Source organism: Pelodiscus sinensis, chromosome 8 (genome assembly GCF_049634645.1).
Source record: "Pelodiscus sinensis isolate JC-2024 chromosome 8, ASM4963464v1, whole genome shotgun sequence".
Lineage (NCBI taxonomy): Eukaryota > Metazoa > Chordata > Testudines > Trionychidae > Pelodiscus > Pelodiscus sinensis.
In genome coordinates, this window is record NC_134718.1 from 47,435,242 (window position 1) to 47,454,588 (window position 19,347).

At 40.2% G+C, this 19,347-nt stretch overlaps 1 protein-coding gene across 2 annotated transcripts in view; it reads right to left on the reverse strand.

The window, feature by feature from the left end:
- Window positions 1-2,056: 2,056 nt before the first annotated feature.
- PPP2R2D (protein phosphatase 2 regulatory subunit Bdelta) overlaps window positions 2,057-19,347 on the reverse strand; it is a 53,584-nt gene continuing 36,293 nt past the window's right edge. For both annotated transcript variants that reach the window (XM_075935240.1, XM_025178191.2), the window contains 6 exons: window positions 15,440-15,552; window positions 8,962-9,139; window positions 7,315-7,479; window positions 5,607-5,776; window positions 5,438-5,529; window positions 2,057-4,160 (listed from right to left, as the gene is read on the reverse strand). In XM_075935240.1, the coding sequence (XP_075791355.1) occupies window positions 3,881-4,160; window positions 5,438-5,529; window positions 5,607-5,776; window positions 7,315-7,479; window positions 8,962-9,139; window positions 15,440-15,552 (998 nt within the window). In that variant the 3' untranslated portion in view covers window positions 2,057-3,880. The remainder of the gene's footprint in view (window positions 4,161-5,437; window positions 5,530-5,606; window positions 5,777-7,314; window positions 7,480-8,961; window positions 9,140-15,439; window positions 15,553-19,347) is intronic.

The window sequence follows — 19,347 nt, forward strand, 5'->3', positions numbered from 1 at the left end:
GATGCCTTCTTGTCCTGAGGAGAACCTGGGATGAGCGTACCTCCCTAGGTTGTCATCCCAGGTCTGAGGCAGGGTGTTTACTCTTCTCCAGTAGAATTAGCTTTAAGCAGAAGTGTCTGTTGCTGTGAGCCTTGGCCTTTTAAGTTTGGTGCAGTCCTGAGGTGAATGATGTTCTACCAGACATCTGACGCATTGTGCATATCTGTCAGAAATTGGCATTGCCTCTACAGGAGAGAGAGTGTTTAAAGCCTGGAGAACCAGGCATGGTGAAAAAAGTTTGTTTTGTTTTTTTAAATGACTAATAACTAACAAACAACAAAAAGAACTAACTACTAATCTATGAAAATCTCTTTCAGAAATGTCAAATAAAGCAGAGAACTCAGGTCGAGGGCAGTTGAGAAGGAATTGGAGGGCTCGAGCCACGTTTCTGCAGTGCCTGCTGGCATGTTGCATGCTGCTTGGCACCGTGCATGGATGACTTGCGCAGGGACTGCTTCAAAATCGCCATTCCAGGAGCTGGGAAGGCATCCAGTTCAAATGTGGAGCATCCATGGGGGGACCTCTTGAGGAAGATTCTCCTCAAAAGGTTTATGTACCTTTCTTAGACACGTTTGCCTAAATAAGGATCCTTATTTCTTAAACTGAACTTTTTTACCTGCCAAGATGAAAGTTTGAGACTTAAATTTCTCTTTTAATATTTGCAACTAGAAGACTTACCAGGCATTGCTCAGGTCCTTTAGAATAGGGAACTGGGCGTGGGGTAGATGCAGGAGTCAGGACAGGGACTGGTTTCAGATATCAATCGATACCATTAATTTCAATTTTAATACAAATAAAGAATCCCAACCACCAAAAGGAGAAACACTGTTTTCAAGTAAGATGTGTGTTGAAAGCTTTTACTGAACTACAATCATCTGTTTAACCAGAACAGTAATATATATAAAAAAAAGTACCCTAATATAATCTCCCTTGCAAAAATTTCTTTAATTTTCTCCTTAATCCCACCTATGCTTTGGGGTTTGCTGAACCCAACTACAATGGCTCTCTAATAGGGATGTAAAATCCCATTTAGTTGTTTAATTGGTTCACCAATTAAAGGGGAGGTTGCTCCAGACCTGCTAGAGCAGTCCCTCCCACCCCATCACTGGGCTCAAGCAGCCCCTGCCTGTGGCAGGCCAGGGTGCCCTGCAAGCAGGTGCTGTTCTGGCGTCCCAGACCAAAATGGACAATGGCTGCTCTGGCCGATCTGGCATCCCAGTTGGAGCAGCCCCTACCTGAAAAGTGCCCAGGCCCACTGCAGACAGAAGTCGCTCTGGTGGGGAGGCCAGAGCAGCCTCTGTCTATGGGGTTCCTGGGCTCTCTATAGTCAGCTCTGCTCCAGCCGGGCCAGAGCAGCACCTGTCCATAACAGGTCCCCTGTAGGGCAGAAGCAGCCCCCTTCCTACCTGTCCAATGTTTCAGCCCCCACTGGTTAACCTTTACCAGTAAGCCTTACCCGTTAAGGCTGAGGCTTACCGTTTGATCAGTTAAATGCTCACATCCCTCCTCTCTAATAGGCAGAATAACATTATTTAGTCATCCAGTATGGACCTTACAAATACTTAAGCCTGGTCTGTACTAAAAAATTAGGTTGGTATAACTACACTGGTCAGCGGTGTGATGCCACACCCAAGCTGTATCAAGCAAACCCAAGTCCCTGTGTATACAGCACTCAGTCAATGGAAGAATTTTTCTGTCAGCCTACCTACTGCCTCTTCGGGAGGTGGATTGCCTACGCTGATGGGAGAATCCCTCATGTCAACATGCATACTGTCTGCACTGAAGCACTATAGCAGCACAACTATTCCACTGTAACAATTTAAGTGTAGACACAGCCTTACTTTGCTCATTGGAATATTAATGGGACTAATCCAGCTACATTTGGTCATTTCCCTTTCCTAAGTAGTATGCTAATTTGATATGTAAGTCTACACTGAATTATGCTGGGGGAAAACTCAGCTAGAATTTAAATTTAAGAGCAAAAATAAGAAAAAATTGTCAAGATACACAGAACAAGTTCAGGTAAACATTTAAAATTTATTAAACTTTTTGGTCAAAATAATTGAACAAGTATATACAATCCCATTGTATTAGCTCTATTACGTATTTTAAGAACAAGGTCAAATCTAATGCTTAAATGACCTAGTTCTACAATTCAAGATTTGCAAATAGTGTCACAACCAATATACAGTATAAGATTTTTATTTAAACTTTATTTGTAGAACCCCCAAAAGTTAGCTGTATTTACTAGCTTATTGTGAACAAGAGTGGCACTATGGACATTAATTGAGAGGGTAGGAACAGACATTTTTCTCTTGCATATCTTATCTGATTGAGTAATCATAATACACCTTCATTTTATTAAAAATGGAGTGTAAACCACACTTCTGTATTTCATCAGGGAAGCTCAAGGGGCTAATTTCTGAAAGAGACCTTTGATTTTGTAGGCACATTTCATAGCCCTTATATATCTAGGTAACGTAATGCTATTAAAATGTGCCTACACCCTCACCTGTTCTGGGTGAAAAACTGATGGATGAGTTCTGGACCCTTTTTAAAAATAGTACCAAGAACTATTCTTTAACCTCCTGCTGTCAATGGGAACAGACATTACCACAAATGCATTTCACATCAGTATGTAGCCTCCACAGAGCCTGATCTCTTGGTGTCTTTGTTAGACTATGTTATAATTTATTTTGTTGTGATGCTGCTTAGCATAAATTAATTATTTTAACTCCAATGTGAAATTCAATATATATGCCAAAATTTTAATTTAAAATAAAGTATATTTTTTTCCAAACCAAAAGTACTGAACAGGTGAAAAAAAAGTAATGTGCATAAAGTATGTGTCTGTCTCAAACATTTGAGAGGACTCTGTTAAACTGGATTTTTAGTTTTCAAAGCAGCAATTTTATTGAATATTTTCAGTTATTTTTCCTTCTGTGCAAGATGGTCTCTTACTATTATGGCTCTAGATGACTTTATACCAAACTTTTCAATCTCTAACTTTTTTTGCATACAGTATATAATTTTACAGAAAAACAACCTAATGACAATTCCGTGGAAACTAATTTCAGAGTTTGAAATATTTCATGTTATACGAAACTTCAGATCTGCCTGTCAAAAATCAATGTTCTGGAACAAACTTGTCAAATCTTCCCATCAGAATTTTTTTTTCACAATTTCAATACATGCGATAAAAAAATAAAAAAGACTGAATACATACTTTCAGATTTAAAAACACTTTTTATAGTTTGTTATTTTTATTAAGTGGTTTACACCCGAAGGTGTGGTTATAGATACAGTTGGTGAGTAAATATACATGGAAACTTGCCTACAAATCCAACTCAAGACCTACCTTAGTGCTCAGAGATAAAAACACCTAAGCCTAGATGAAAGGCCAGAGGAGGAATGTTTACAGGCATAAAGCACAATATATGTTTTGAAAGGCCCAAATATTACAGCAGAGAAAGAGCGCGAGAGACAGAAATTACATTTTTTTGACAAATTTTCTTCTTGGGTGTTAAATTTTTGGTCTATAAACTGGAAAGGAAGGCTCAGACTTAAATAAATACATTTGAATATTGGCCTTTATTGAGTACTGTCCATCAATTCTGCTTCTAGTGGGCTTTTTCTTGTTGAAAATTGCAACTCACATCCCCCCCTCATTGAAGGCAGAACTACACCATGAACTCAAAATCAGGCAAGCTTCTCTCCTTTATCTATAAAAGGAAGTAAGTGCATCAATGTTCTTTACTGGTAGGACAACAAGGCCTTCTCTTTTACAGAAACAACTGAGCTTAACTATGCAAGAAGATGACTGTCCTCAAATAAGCCACCTTTAGTTAATTTTGTCCTGGAATATATACAAGTTATTGGTGGCAGCTACAGCAATGATGTTCTCTGTGGGGTGCCATGCTGTATGAAGGATCTTCTTGTTGAAGTCCAGACTGTCAACACTTATCTCATCTTTCTTTCTCTTACCACCTGTACACACTTTGCGTGGCTTTAAGATGGCACGAGGTTTGCTACTTTCTCTTGATGCTTCTAATGTAATATCCCGTCGTGTGTTACGATCAAACATCCTAAAGAAATTGTTGTAGGAGCCAGTCATGATAGCACTGTTCAAAACCAGAAAGGAAAGCATTTTACTGGATTTACTAGTGACCATAACACATTAGTCCACTCCAGCATTCCTCTAATTTACTACTTCTGCGCACAGAATGAATGACTTCCAGAGCTCCATTTTAAGACTAGCATTACGTTCCTTTCCCTCTTACTTTATGTCCTCCCCCTCATTACTTCTCCTTTGATCTGTCTTCCCACATCATTTATTTCATATACCACATTCACCACTTGCCTCTTCTCCAGCTCTCTTCCCTTTCCCCTCTCGCCATCCACTTTCACACAGGCAAATCACTTGTGACTTTTCCCTTCATTAGCTCTCTGGATCAGCACAAAAGGAAGTGGCTGGTGAAGCAGCAGGACCCTCTCCCTCACAGTTCATAGCAGAGCTGCTCCTTTTCCTAATATAGCACTATCTCTATATCCTCCTTATACTACAGCAGTCAGGGGAAAAAGTCCTTAAGCAACCACCCAAATCCAGCTAGCAGTACCAGAAAGGCAAGACATTTCTCCTGTACTGAAGACACTCGTCTATTTATTTTAAAAATGTGTCTTGAAGCCCATTGCTACTTCCCAGATACCTATTATCTCTACCTCCCCAATGAGAGAAAATTATGAAGACTAATGCAAATATCGATATTGTGAAAATTTAAGAGAACAGTATAAAATAAACTAACTTCTATTATCAAAATTCTATACTGATTGGATATACTAGAGGTATAAAGAACTTCTCTGGGGTGGAAACAGTGCCATAGGTTATGCAAAAAGAATGAGATACCTTTTTAAGTTCAGTCAAAAGAGTTAACAGAAAATGACCAACTTTGTTAAAGATATTTAATTCTTGTATTAACAGAAAAACAGATTGACACCGCTCCTGTTTGGGACATGATACAAGGGTAGGATTGCTATTATTATAAGTGAGATTTTTGCTATGATCCTAATAAGCTTTTTGTTTTGGTTACAGATGTAGCTGCACCTCTCTCCCCTTTCTTTTTTCTCCCCGAATGTACCACTTCAGGTGTTAGGCCTCATTCCTTTAACTATCCAAGGGTGGAATTTTGCAATGCTACAGTTCTCCTATCAATAATTTCTACCATGTGAATGGTTAACCTGAAAGCATCACCCTTACCAGGTGATGCTTACTGGTTACAGTTAACCAGCAGGGACTGAAGCAGCATAGCAGACAGGCCTTGAGGATGCATAACATAATATAAATCTATGCTGAAGTGTTTTCAGGATTGGGCACTAAATTTATTTCACAAATTAATCTTACCTGTCAGAACCATTCCAGCAGCATTCAAACTTGTCAAAGATGCAGTCATTTTCATACAGAGAACAAAGCTTGCTTCGAAGATATTCATGAACCTTAAAACATTTAATGAAGTATTAGACAGACTTAAAGAAAATGATGCTTTTTAAATAAAAAATTATGAAAACTGTACCTGATATGTCTCTACAGGCCTGTTTTCCATATTGAGATCCCACACTTTAACTGAAAGGTAGTCTCTTGTCATCATGTATCGACCACTGTGACTGAATTTTACATCAGATATTGAAGAAATAATTTCTGAAAAGAATGATCTGCTGCTGGGATCTTCAGGCTCTTCAAAAACTGTAAATTAAGATGTAAAGTAAAACTTCATCCAATACAACAAATTTTACAAATGGCAATGCTATTCAGTATTTACATATTTTAAAATCATGGACCTGAATACTAAGTCCCCCATTTAAAAAAAGAAAAGAAAAAAAAGAGATCATAGCCTGGCTTAGTTTTGTGGGGATTTTTTTTTTTAAAAGGTGATCTTTGTTTAAAAAGGCACTAAGTTCTGGTATATCTAGACTATCAAGAAACTGCAATTCTTGGACTTTGGGAATGAACATTAGAGAGGAATTAACCAAAAAAAATGTATAGGAATCTAAATTAAAAAATAATTGCTTTTCCACTAGGACTACTTATTATGATAAAGCAGAACTACAAAATATTAAATATGTACAATAATAATGCATCTCCAGTGTACATTCTTTTCTAGATCCCATATCTCAGTGGTGCTAGAGAATATGCATTTTATAAAGCAAATATAAATTGCATCACACACAAAATATATTGAAAGAGCACGTTTGTATTTACACTGGAATTGCAATCAGGATCTAGGTCTACTTTTTTGAATCGTGCTACTTGGTGATGTTGAAAGTTCACGTACTCTTTATCCTTAAAATCAATGACAATACAAACCATTTAATACCAAGAGAATACCACCAAAGTTCGTTCTTATAAACCTTGTATATAACCATCACAGACTATGGTACATTTTACAGAGTAAAGAAAGTAAACAAAAATGATAAGCTAGACTGGCTATTGACATTTCCAGTTATATAAACTCTTCATCTTCATATAAACTAGGCTGGCTATAAAGGATGTTTAAAATATTTCTCTTCTGGAATAAAAAAATTGCTCATCTTTTCTACAATATATGAGCTTACCTGGAAATATCAATGCTATTTACGTCAACCCCAGGAAGGAGTGATATATAAAATTATTACTATTATGCAACCAAGAAACAACAGGCTGTGTGTAAACATGGGCCCTATTCCTTATGGTGGAAATATAAAAGCTTTCCTCACCTATATGAGGCTGTGTGGCTCAGTGGTTAAAAAAACAAAAAAACAAAAAAAATCACACACTGGCCTTTTACCTCTGGGAACTGGCTTCAAATCCAGCACAGATCACTGTGAATAAAATTCATTCCGATAGCTGTAAATGGTCACAAATGAAATGGGTTCTGGCAGCCTCAGCCCAGTTCCTAATGCACAAAGGTAGATGTCAATAAATTGCCCTGAACTGGCACTCGTTAAGCAGATACCTTTGAGAAGCACCAAGACTGAGTCTGGACAGAAGACAGGTCTCACTGGTGCCAAAAGCACTTGAGCCACATCGTCAATTGTCTCATGCTACACTTCTGCTTGTTGATGGCCTAGAACAAGACAATTAAAATGTTCTATTCTACAAAACTACGACCCCTTACCTTTGTAAGTTCTTTACCAATTAGCAGAATTTGACATTTTAATGTTTAAATAAGTAGAACACCGTCTCCAGGAAAATGTATCAGACAAACAAGTTTATAAAGCAAAGAGATATTTTAAATTACTTACATTTTGAATGCCTATCACAGAGGGCAGAAGAACGCATATCACAGAGTCGTATAGTTCCTTTACTACTACTGTAGACAAACACATTACAATGATGTGGGTGAAACTCTGCAGCAGTAATCACTTCTGTCAGTTCTTCCATATTAGCAGGCTTAATATCTACAATGTCTGAAAATTTGTTTGTAAAGGTGCCAAATAGCATCACGATTGTTTTAAAATATAATTTAAAAAAAATTGTTAATTATGGTTCTTGTATAATTTTAGAAGCATAAGGAAAGTTCATCTCTTCTGCTGTGGGGACATTTACTCATTGTAAAAGGATATGAGTAAGAAAAATAATCCTGGGCAGATGCTAGCATCTGTACCCAGTATCATGCATAAAAATATCTGAGTGGAAATTTTTTTGCAGGATCTTACCACTGAACATTGAATGGCCTTTGTTCCCCTTATGCTGTAAAACATCTTAAATGATATTTTATATTTCTCAAATCTTTGCTTTTATTGAAGACACTAATGTTATTTGCCAAAAATCTCTCTTAATTGTCATGGACCATTTTGGCCTGAAATAGGCAAACCTTAAGCCATACCAAAAGGGTCACTTTCAGCATTGTCTACAAGACATATCCATTCTTGGTGTGCAAAATTCTAAAGTGTCTATTTAATTTCAAGATAAACAGAATACACACAGGTGACACACTGAATACAACAGGAGGTAGCACTCTAGCAAAATGGAATCCTTTATTTTTTAAATATATCATCAATAATCTCATTTAATAGAAGACTGATACTCACAATTAAGAAATATGATATAACATAGCATTTCAATTCGTTTTCACATTCTGATTTGCAAAATTACACTACCTCAACCCAATATATGTCCCAGCTTGGCGCTTTCCATTTCAAAAACAAGTTTCACTGTGAATTACAGCATTTGAACTAAGGATGTTAAGCGGATAATTCACCAATTGTGTAATCGATACAATCTGTTGAGAACAGGGAGCCCGGCTCCTATTACATTTAAAATGCAGAGCCTCAGCAGGGTTAGCTCGCATTGGCTCTGCCTCCCGTCACCTAAGTTGGTCCCCCCCCCCCCCCCCGTAGGGATATTAAATTTAGATTAATCATCTAATCTAACAGCTGATGCAATTTGCACCGACCATTCGATTAGTCAATAATGGCGCCTGTCTTTGAAGTGTAGCAACATCCCTAGCACTGCCACTTTGGAGCACCCACTTCTCTCTCCTCCCTACCCCCTTGCTGCCTCTTTTTGATAGAGGCAGCTGGGGAGGGGGAAAATGTGGAGGAGGGGAGCAACTAGTGTGTCAAGCAGTCATTCACCTCCCTCCCTCCCAGTACCAGCTCCTGCTTCCCCACCCCTCCATGTTGCTGCTTCTGACACAGAGGTAGCAAGGGTGGGGAGGGAGTGAAGAGTCTTTCAACTACCCAATAAGCCTAGGCTTATCAGGTACTTGACTACTCAAGTAGTCGCTTACATCCCTAATTTGAACTAGTGTTTAATTATATGACTGGAGTTAAATGAAAGTATTTAGGCGCTTATGTTTAGTAAAAATGCAGAGAAGCACTTTTCTATTAAAAGTTAAAACACAGAAATGTATATACGATCATAGAATTCATACTGAAAAAGGATACTAAAACTTCTATCTGTGATTTCTAAATGCCATAGGTTAATTCTTAGGTCATCTGCAGAAAGGTATGTTTCATGATCACTATTTACTGAAATAGAGTTTATGTGATACGTGTGTGCATTTGCAAATATCCTTCGGGGACTTGCTTCTACCATTAGGTCCATGGGTTTCAATATTGGTACCTGCAAAGAGCAAGATACAAAAAAAAGACAGTTTTCATTTGCAGGGAAAAACATCACTATAAAGGCAAAAGAAATAGTAATTTGTGATTCATACATTCACATTAAAGATAAGTTATATTCAACTACTGTATGTAGTCATTTTTTATTATGTAAAAATTTAGATTACAGTATAGGGTTGTAAAATCCTGTTTAATTGGCTATCCCGTTAAACATATTGTTTAACCATTTAATCTATTAAAAAGGGGAGCAGGGGGTAGCTCCAGCACAGCTAGAGATCTCTCCCGACCTGCCGCTAGGCTGGAGCCCCCCCGAGGACAAAGGCTGCTCCGGATCGGATGCTGGAACAGCATGCCTGCCCCCCACCCCATGGGGCTGAAGCAGCGCCCTGCCCATGGTAGGCGAGGAGCTGTTCCAGTCCCTACCAGTTAACCTTAACCAGTAAAATCTTTGCACCCCATCAAAGCAATCAGATTCTCTCTCTTTACTGGAAGAGCATTCATTTAGTTCTGGGGCACTTTCAAATCCACTGAGCAAAAAAAATATGTAGCAAAACAGTTGTCGTCCTACTTTGACTTTCCATATTAGCACACAAACCAGATCCTGGATTAACTTTTTGCATTTCAAACATGTAAGGCTCTCCCATACCTCCACCATGAAGAGACAAGTACAAGTACACGTTTATACTGAACAATTTGGCTATCTCCAATTTGAAACTAACATATCTGAAAATACATCTTCTGTAATTACTTTTAAAATCTATAACTGAAAGAAATTAGCTAACCAAAAAAGAGCTCAGATTGTTTACTTTGAGCATCTGATAGCTCTTGGTATTCATGCTATTTTTCCTCTAAAAGTCAATTAATTCCTTGCACACATCCATCAGGCAGACTCAAAACTCTTAAAACATTTTAAAATGGAATGAAAAACAAAACTATTTGAAGGATGAACCACCAGAATGTGGACTTTTAGAATTAGAAAAAAGTTGGTTAATTTAAAAATTAAATCATTTTGACCACGTACTCATAATCTGATACTCTTCTTACTAAATTGTTGAGAAATTATTTTTAAACACACCAAGAGGAAAGCTAAGACAATCGTTGTTTTTTAAAAAAACAGACGAGAGATTTCTGGAGCTGCCACATCTTGTTTATCAAAAACATCCTTTTTCTTACCACTAATGATGTGTCACATTTTAACATTTAAGGTAAAAACAAAAAATATAAGGGACAAAGTGGCATTCTGAGATGAAATGGAAAAAAAATATTTGAGGGTATATGATAGGGATGTTAAATATCGGGTAATTGAATAGTTGATTAACCTTGAAATTCTTATCAGTTACTCAATTATTCTATAGTACCCAGGTGTGGGGCCGGTAGCCGGTGAGCTCCAGCCCCATTTCTGAGGAGCCCCCTGCCACTCAGAGCTGTTGCCTCCGTATCAGGCGGGAGATGGTCTGAGAGGGCAGCCAGTTTAAACAACCAGGTCCTCTTGCCGATCTGCCTGTTGCCCTGCACTGCTGCCTCAGACACAGAGGCAGCTGTGCAGGGTAGCAGCAGCCCCTTTCCGGGGGACTGGAAGGGGGGTTTAGCTTCAAGACCCGGCACAAGCTGGAACGGAAATGGGCTGCCTGCTCGCCTGGCTCCTAATACAATTTAAATGGAGAGCTGCAGTGGGGTAGGTCCTGGACCCAGAGAGAGACAGGACTGAGCTGGGCTGCTGGTTAGCCTGCTAAAAAATTTATTAGTGGGCGGGGGCGGGTGGAAGAGAGAATGAATATAGTCTATAACATTAACCTATAAACTTTTGCTTATTGGTTAATCAACTACTCTATTATATCCCTAATATACAAGTCTTATAAAAGACAATCAACATTCAGAAACACTTGGATTAATGTAATTAAAGGTAAATTAAACAAAATCTAAATTACAATTAAATTACAATTAAGTGTGAAATTTTCCTTGATGTAAAACTCTGCACCAAGGCTGCAGAGGAAAAGTGGAGCACATGAGCCACACAGAGAGCTTCAACACTCTGTATGTCAGTTTGGAAGATCAGTGTTGAAAGAATGAGGATGGCTATGTAAATCCAGTAGGCCTAACACACCAAGTGTACAGGAGTGACTACAACTACAATTCTGCAGTAGCTGCTGTTGGAAGGGGAAGGCTCTATGCACCACAGTAGGGATGTTAGCGTATACTTAGGTAAACGAATAACCGATACACCTAGGCTTATTGGTTAATCCTATCGACTACATGCACTTCCTCTCTCTTGCTGCCTCTGTGTCTGGGAGTAGGGTAAAGTGGGATGAGGTGCCCATGAGGAGATGGCTTTAAGCAGGCTCCCCACAAGCACCAGATCTGACCCCCCACCGTGCTGCTGCCTATAATCGAGAGGCAGCAGCATGGGGAGGGGGAGGGGAAAAAGGGGGGCAGCTGGAGCAGATACACACAGGGAGCAAACTTTCAAGTTAGCTCCCCATGCATATGGGGTCCCACGGACCCACCTGCTCCCCCTATTGGCTGCCTCCTACAGAGGCAGCAAGGGGGAGCAGGCAGGCACCAGTACTGGGGATAGCCAGCTTAAAAGCCAGTCGTCCTCCCCGGTCCCCAGCTCCGCGGTGTCGTCTGTCCACCGCCTCCCCCCACTGCTGCCTCTATCAGTGTTTTTTAAACTGTGTTCTGTGGCACACCAGTGTGCTGCAAGGCAGTCGGAAGTGTGCCGTGGGAGAACAGAGTTCAAAATATCTGCCCGTAAAGGGGCAGGCAACCTTTTTTTTTTTGCTCAATAACTTCCTTGCCAACCCTTTTTGATGGGTGGTGCTCAACAAAAAATCCTAGGTGTTCCTCATAAAAAATATTTATTGTTTGGTGTTCCTTGGTCTTAAAAAGTTTAAGAAACACTGATATATCAAATGTAGCAAGATGGGGGAGAGGGAGGCAGGGGAAGGCCTCCATGAAGCAGTCTCTGTCCATGGGGGTCAGAGCTCCCCATGGACAGAGACTGCTCCTCATCTCTCAAAGCAGTCTCTCTCCATGGGGAGCTCGGACCTGAAAGGACAGTAGCTGCTGCCACCCTGTGCTGCTGCCTCTGTATCAAAGGCAGCAGCGCAAGTAGGCAGACAGCCAGTCCATGAGGGAAGCTCCTTTTTAAACTGGCTCCCCTCATGGGCCAAGTGCTGCCTGCCACCCTGTGCTGCTGCCTCTAATACAGAGGCAGCAGCGAAGGGTGGCAGGGGGCTCCCCAGGAGTAGGGCTGGAGCACATAGGCTGCCAGCCCCACCCCCAGGGACTATCAAATATGATTATGAAAACATACAAGTGTAAATATCACCAAATTGGATATTAATATGTTCCTTTTATAAATTACCAGTAAAATTAAACCCTGAACCACTAAGATTTCTAGTAAGTGTGATATGCAAGTAGTTTTTACTACTTACCAGTTATAGGACACTAAGAAAAATATTACTTACACATTACTTGCTTTGGAAACAAAAAAAAATGACGAGCTATTTCAGGTTGAAACTCTTAACAGCGACTCCCTGGTCCGGCAGCATCCGTGGTCCTGCCAGACCATGAATGTTCCAAGACCAGAGAGTCCCAGGGGAAGGTTGGAGGCTGGCCTGCCTGGCTCCTTGCAGCTGGACTGCTATGTAAAACCCGGCCGGGCTGTCTGGCACAGCCAGAAGCTCAGTGCACTGTGGCAGAGCTGCCTGGTATGGCCAGGAGCCCAGCATGCAAGGAGCTGGGCTGCCAGACTTATCAAGGAAAGGGGTGGGAGGTGAGGAAATGGCAGGGCAACTGAGCTGGCAATGGAGAGGGAGCCGGCCAAAAGCCTGTCCAAGTTGGGGAGAGAAGAGCGCAGTAGAAAGGGGGCCGGATACAATCTCCCCTTGGCCCAGCAAAATCCCTCATCTAGGACTGGTAAGGTCCTGAGGGTGCCAGACCAGGGAGGTCCAATGTATATTGCAATTTGATTGGGTTGTGACTGGTTTTGGTAATTCTGGGTTTTAACAGCCTCAGTAACAATAAACACATGATCAAAAGTATAAAACCTTCTTGTTTCTGCTTTCAAAGAATTTTTACAGTACAGTAGAACCTCAGTATTAAGAATACAAAATTACAAACACTGATCAGTCTACCACACACCTCATTTGTAATCAAAAGTATGCATTCATGCTACAGCAGAGACCAAATGCTCCCACAAACAACATCAGAAACAACAGAAGTACAAATATAGTGAAGTACTGTTAAACATGTATATCACTACAAATAAAGGAAATGTTTTTAAAAAATTGACAAAAAAAGTGTTTATGCTTGTTTCATTTAAATTAAGATGGTTAAAAGCAACATTTTTTGCTGCAGTAATATTTCAAAATCAATGTTCATTTGTAAACTTTTGCTCAGACTTATGAAAAATCTCCATTCCAGAGATGTTTATAAATGAGATTCTACTGCATTATGTCTTGACACCGTGTTTAATCATATTCTTCCTGCCATAGCTTTATATTTTAAAAGGGCAAATCAGGACTAGGAATGGATCCAATTCTTAGTTTATGATGCAACAGAAGCAAATGCTATAAATAATATTACTCTACCGATTAAAAACATTAAATTTACAAGCACTAAATCAAAACCATTAGGAAAACACTTCTTTACAGTTTCCAATTTCAGAACAAGCTCCACTCATTCAAATACAGCATCCAAAGACTCCTGCAATGAATCCTTAAAACAATTACATTTAGACCTAGATGATCCACGTGGCCAAACATAAGTTTCTTTTAACTAACTGAGTTGACCATTATCACTTAAAATTATTTCAAATTATTTTTCCACCAACGTCCAAGATAACCACCCTATTTTAAGTGCAAATTAATCGTATGTGCCTCCCCTTGGCAGCACTGCATGGAGCCCAGGATCAGTTAGAGTCCCCAGCTGACCGCGGGCTCCACGCAGCACTGCCCCTTTAAAGCACTGCAGTGGCGCATCAAAGGGGCAGGGCAACACGGAGCCCAGGATCAGCAGGAGTGCCGAAGCTGATCCCGGGCTCAATGTTGTGCTGCCTCTTGGAAATACCGCCCCAGCAACTCAAAGGGGCAGCACATTAGGAGCCCGGGATAAGCTGGAGTCATCAGCTGACCCTGAGATCAGCTACATGGGAAGCCCAAGATCAGCTGGGAGTCCTCAGATGACCTTGGGCTCCACAGCTTCCCCTTCAAAATGCCACCTCTGGCATTTCAAAGGGGCAGCTGCCATGGAGACCACGGTTAGTTGGGGACTGCCCAGCTGATCCTGGGCTCCATGCAGCATTTCCCCTGAACCCAAGGTCAGCTGGGAATCCAAAGGGGCAGTGCAGTGCAGAGCTCGGGATCAGCTGGGGACTCCCCAGCTGACCCCAGGCTCCACTGCCCCTTTGAAACATGTGGAGATGTCGTTTCTAAGGGGCAGCTGCCACACAGCTAGTCCCGGGCTCAGCTGTGAGGCGGCTGCTCCTTTGAAACGCCGCCTCTGCGCATTTCAAAGGAGCAGTGGAGCCTGGGGTCAGCTGGGAAGTCCCCAGCTGATCCCGAGCTCTGCACTGCACTGCCCCTTTGAAGCGCTGCAGCAGCATTTCACAGGGGCAGTGCAGCATTAACACCTACGATTAATACATTAAAAAATGTAATACGTTAGTCCTGGACTGCGTTATTGCAGGCGTTAACACATGTCAATTGACAGCCCTAGTGACATTTATGAATCCACACAAATATTGCAAGATGGTTCACTAACAGAACAGGTTATTCAGGGAGATGAGATGTAAGACATTGTCTAGGTTAAAAAATAGTTTAAAGAATCTGTAATGTTAAACTGATCATTCAAAAATATTCTCTCAATTTCAGTGTCTTCTATAAATTATTTATATGACTGAAAAGATGCACCTAATGAAAAACTGTATGTATTAATTTTAAACAGACTTTAAAAGCCCTATATTTACAACAACATTAAGATATTCCAAGATGTCAGTAAGAAGCCAGCCACAAAATATTTGAAGCAGTCTTGTCTTTAATCTTTGCAAAGCATCTATGCAGTGTTTTATGGGACCATGAATTACTGAAACTTCAATAATGTCTTCACATTTAATTCTGCATGTTTTGTATGATCGTGAAATACCCAGTACACTTCTGATTCCACATAGTACAAACTGCAACATAAGACAACTTTATACATGAATGTTTCTTTTTAAAATGTACAATGGTGAACTTACACATTCAAAAAACTAGATTTGATTAGAGTCACAGGAAAAGAAAAACAAAACATAACGTACTCGTAGTGCTGTGATTCTAAATGGATCCCGAAGTCGTCCATCTTCATCTTTCAAGTTATACCCTTCAGCTCTTTTATCCCTTTCACTTATTTTCCATAATTTAATAGTTTTATCTAAAAACAAAAATTCACATTCTTGAAACTGAAATTACAAAATTAAAGACGTTTCAATAAAATATAAAGTTACATGCCAGATTATGAACTTTCCAGGACAGGGACTGTTTCTTTCTTTGGATTTCCCCTGTACCAAATACTAAGACGAGGCCTTTGAGTGCTACCATAGTAATACCGTTATTAAAAAACACACACACTGCATACTGAAAGTATTTTACTTTGTATGAGCTGCTTATGGAATCAATCAGAATTCTGTCATTAAAGTTGCCTGTTTTAGCCAGTTATATACAATGTTCAAACATAATATAAATGTAAAGCGTTGTTAAAGCTGGGAATACATATCAGTAATGCAGAGCTATTGTTATACCCCAAGCAAGCAAGATAAACCGAGGAAATTTGGAATTAAAATAAGAAATGCAAATATGTTACTTCAAGGAAATGCACAGTTAAGGCCCCCTAAATGCCTTAATTCTGACTTGTAGTGAGTGCCAGCATCAAATAATCATCCAAAGGGTATTTTAGCATTTGATATGCTGGATTAGATTAAGTTCAAGCAGACAATAGATTTCATATTTTCTCTCATGATTTCTCTGTCCACTATATATTAGAGTTGGTCTGATCTAATTAGCTCATCACCTAATAAACCATCTTGTTAGTCTTTAAAGTGCTGCATAGTCCTGTCTTTGGTCTGACTGTGTTTGTTCAAGAACTCCTCCTAAACAGCAAGAGCTAGGAACATCTAATTCCAGCTTCCTCTTATCATAACTTAAAGCAAGGCAAGGGTCTGGTTGTGCCTGGAAAATGGGATATGCCCAGAGAGGAATTGCTTCTCATAAAACCATAGAGAAAGGAGACAATCATCAGACAGGTGAAAGGGACTGACTGGGGGCACCTCATCTCCCATCCAGAACTGCCCCAGTCCCAAGCCTCATGCTCTCTCCCAACACCCTTTAGGGAGGGTGGGGTCAAAGCTCCCTCCTTGTTGATTTGTATGTGAATACAAAAACGAACAAACAACAAACACCAAACACACACACACCACCACCGGCGACAATCACCAGGAGGGTGACTTGAGCATGTTGGCTCCCATCCTGTCCGAGACTACCCCAGCCCCAAGGTTCCTACTGCCCAGGTGCTCTTTAGCTCACCTGCTTTTTCAGTATGGTTCACTTATATTCCACCGGAAAAACTAGCCATGAAAGAAGTTCTAATTCTCCTTTAGGGTCACTAGTCCCTTGATACTTGTGTACATAAGGATACTGAACTACTGTAGACTTCCGATAATCCGGCACCTTTGGGACCCAGGTGGTGCCGGATTATCAGATATGCCAGAGTATTGGTAGGTCCCGGTACAGCTGCACGGCTTAACAGCTGGCTGGGACCCTATCTCCCTTCTCCCTCCCCTTCCCTTTCCCCTTTGCTGAAGCAAAATGCTCTTCTCTATGCTGATCCCACTCCCACTTGTGTTCGGTCTGGGTACAGCCAGCATGTGCGTTGAGCGGCCGGCTTTTTAATCAGTTGGATGGGAGCGCTTGACATTTTGATGCTGGAGTATCGGAAGTCCCGGACAATTGGAGTTTTACTGTATTAGACTGAAGAGCTCTTTTTCCACTACAGAAAGATGGAATACTCAGCCTCAGGGACAAGTTAAAAGGAGTGTTACTCGGAGTGTTATGTAAGAAAGTTTAGAGAAGTTAACTATCTTTCTTTGTTAAGGTCAGGAGCATTTTGGTCTGCTGGTTTAGACAAAGAATTGAACCCTGGATTTCTTGAGACTAGCAGGTCACCTTTGTGAAATAAAAATTGTTCAAGGATAAGGTTGTGTGTTTTTCTATAACAGAAAGTGCAGGAAAAATTATTCTGAGGAAAACCAACAACAAGCAGTAATGCAAACGTGTCTTTTAGCTAACTTGGTCTCCCCAGCTTGAATATTAAAAGTTCTTTTCCAAGGCGGCATAAGTTTACTCTATACCTTCTATGCTAACTGGAGAACCCAGGTATCAGTATGCTTCTGAGCTAAGTTGGGGTTCTGAGTGGGAAGAGATGCAATATAGGATCAGTAAAACAATGAAGATGTAAGCACCAAGTATATTTATATCTAGGGGCCCTAACAAATTCAGTCCATTTTAGCCAATTTTAGGCATAGGATTAAAAAAAAAAATCATATATGTCATGATTTCAGCTATTTAAAACTGAAATGTCATGGTTGTGTAATTGAAGGGGTCCTGATCCAAATCAGTTGGGGGGGTTGGGGGGGGGGGAGATGCAAGGAAAATTTCCTGAGGATTGAGACATCCTTCAATTTTAAAATTTTAAAAGAAATGCCAAAAAGGAGTTTGAAGAACAGCTAGCCAAAAACGCCAAGGGTAATAACAAAATGTTTTTAAGTATATCAGAAGCAGGAAGCCTGCTAAACAACCAGTGGGGTCCCTGGATGATTGAGATACAAAAGGAGCACTTAAAGACGATAAAGTCATTGCAGAGAAACTAAATGAATTCTTTGCTTCAGTCTTCACAGCTGAAGATGTTAGGCAGACTCCCAAACCTGTCCTGTCCTTTGTAGGTGACAAATCGGAGGACTGAAGTGTAATTAGAGGTGGTTTTGGAATTAATTGATAAACTTTACATTAACAAGTCACTGGGACCAGATGGCATTCACCCAAGAGTTCTGAAAGAACTCAAATGTGAAATTACGGAGCTATTAATTATGGTTTGTAAGCTATCTTTTAAATCAGCTTCTGTACCCAATGACTGGAAGATAGCTAATGTAACACCAATATTTAAAAAGGGCTCTAGAGGTGATCCCAGCTATTACAGACTGGTAACCGGGCACATTAGTTGAAACAATAGTAAAGAATAAAATTGTCAGACACATAGAAGAACATAATTTGTTGGGCAAAAGTCAGCATGATTTCTATAAAGGGAAATCAAGGCTTACTAATCTATTAGAGTTCTTTGAAGGGGTCAAAAAACATGTGGACAAGGGGGATCCAGCGGATATAGTATACTTAGATTTCCAGAAAGCCTTTGACAAAGTCCCTCACCAAAAGCTCTTATGTAAATTAAGTTGTCATGGGATAAGAGGGAAGATCCTTTCATGGACTGAGAACTGGTTAAAGGACAGGAAACAAAGGGTAGGAATAAATGGTAAATTTTCAGAATGGAGAGGGTAACTAGTGGTATTCCTCAAGGGTCAGCCCTAGGACCAATCCTATTCAATTTATTCATAAATGATCTGGAGAAAGGGGTAAACAGTGAGGTAGCAAAGTTTGCAGACGATACAAAACTGCTCAAGGTAGTTAAGACCAAAGCAGACTGAAGAACTTCAAAAAGATCTCACCAAACTAAGTGACTGGGCAACAAAATGGCAAATTAAATTTAATGAGGATAAATGTAAAGTAATGCATACATATAATATGATGGGGGCTAATTTAGCTACAACAAATCAGGAAAGATCTTGGAGTCATCGTGGATAGTTCTCTGAAGATGTCCATGCAGTGTGCAGCAGAAGTCAAAAAAGCAAACCAGATGTTAGGAATCATTAAAAAAGGGATAGAGAATAAGATGGAGAATATTTTATTGCCCTTATATAAATCCATGGTACGCCCACTTCTGGAATACTGCGTACAGATGTGGTCTCCTCATCTCAAAAAAGATATACTGGCACTAGAAAAGGTTCAGAGAAGGGCAACTAAAATGATTAGGAGTTTGGAACGGGTCCCATATTAGGAGAGATTAAAGAGACTGGGACTTTTCAGCTTAGAAAAGAGGAGACTGGGGGGGGGGGGGGAGGGA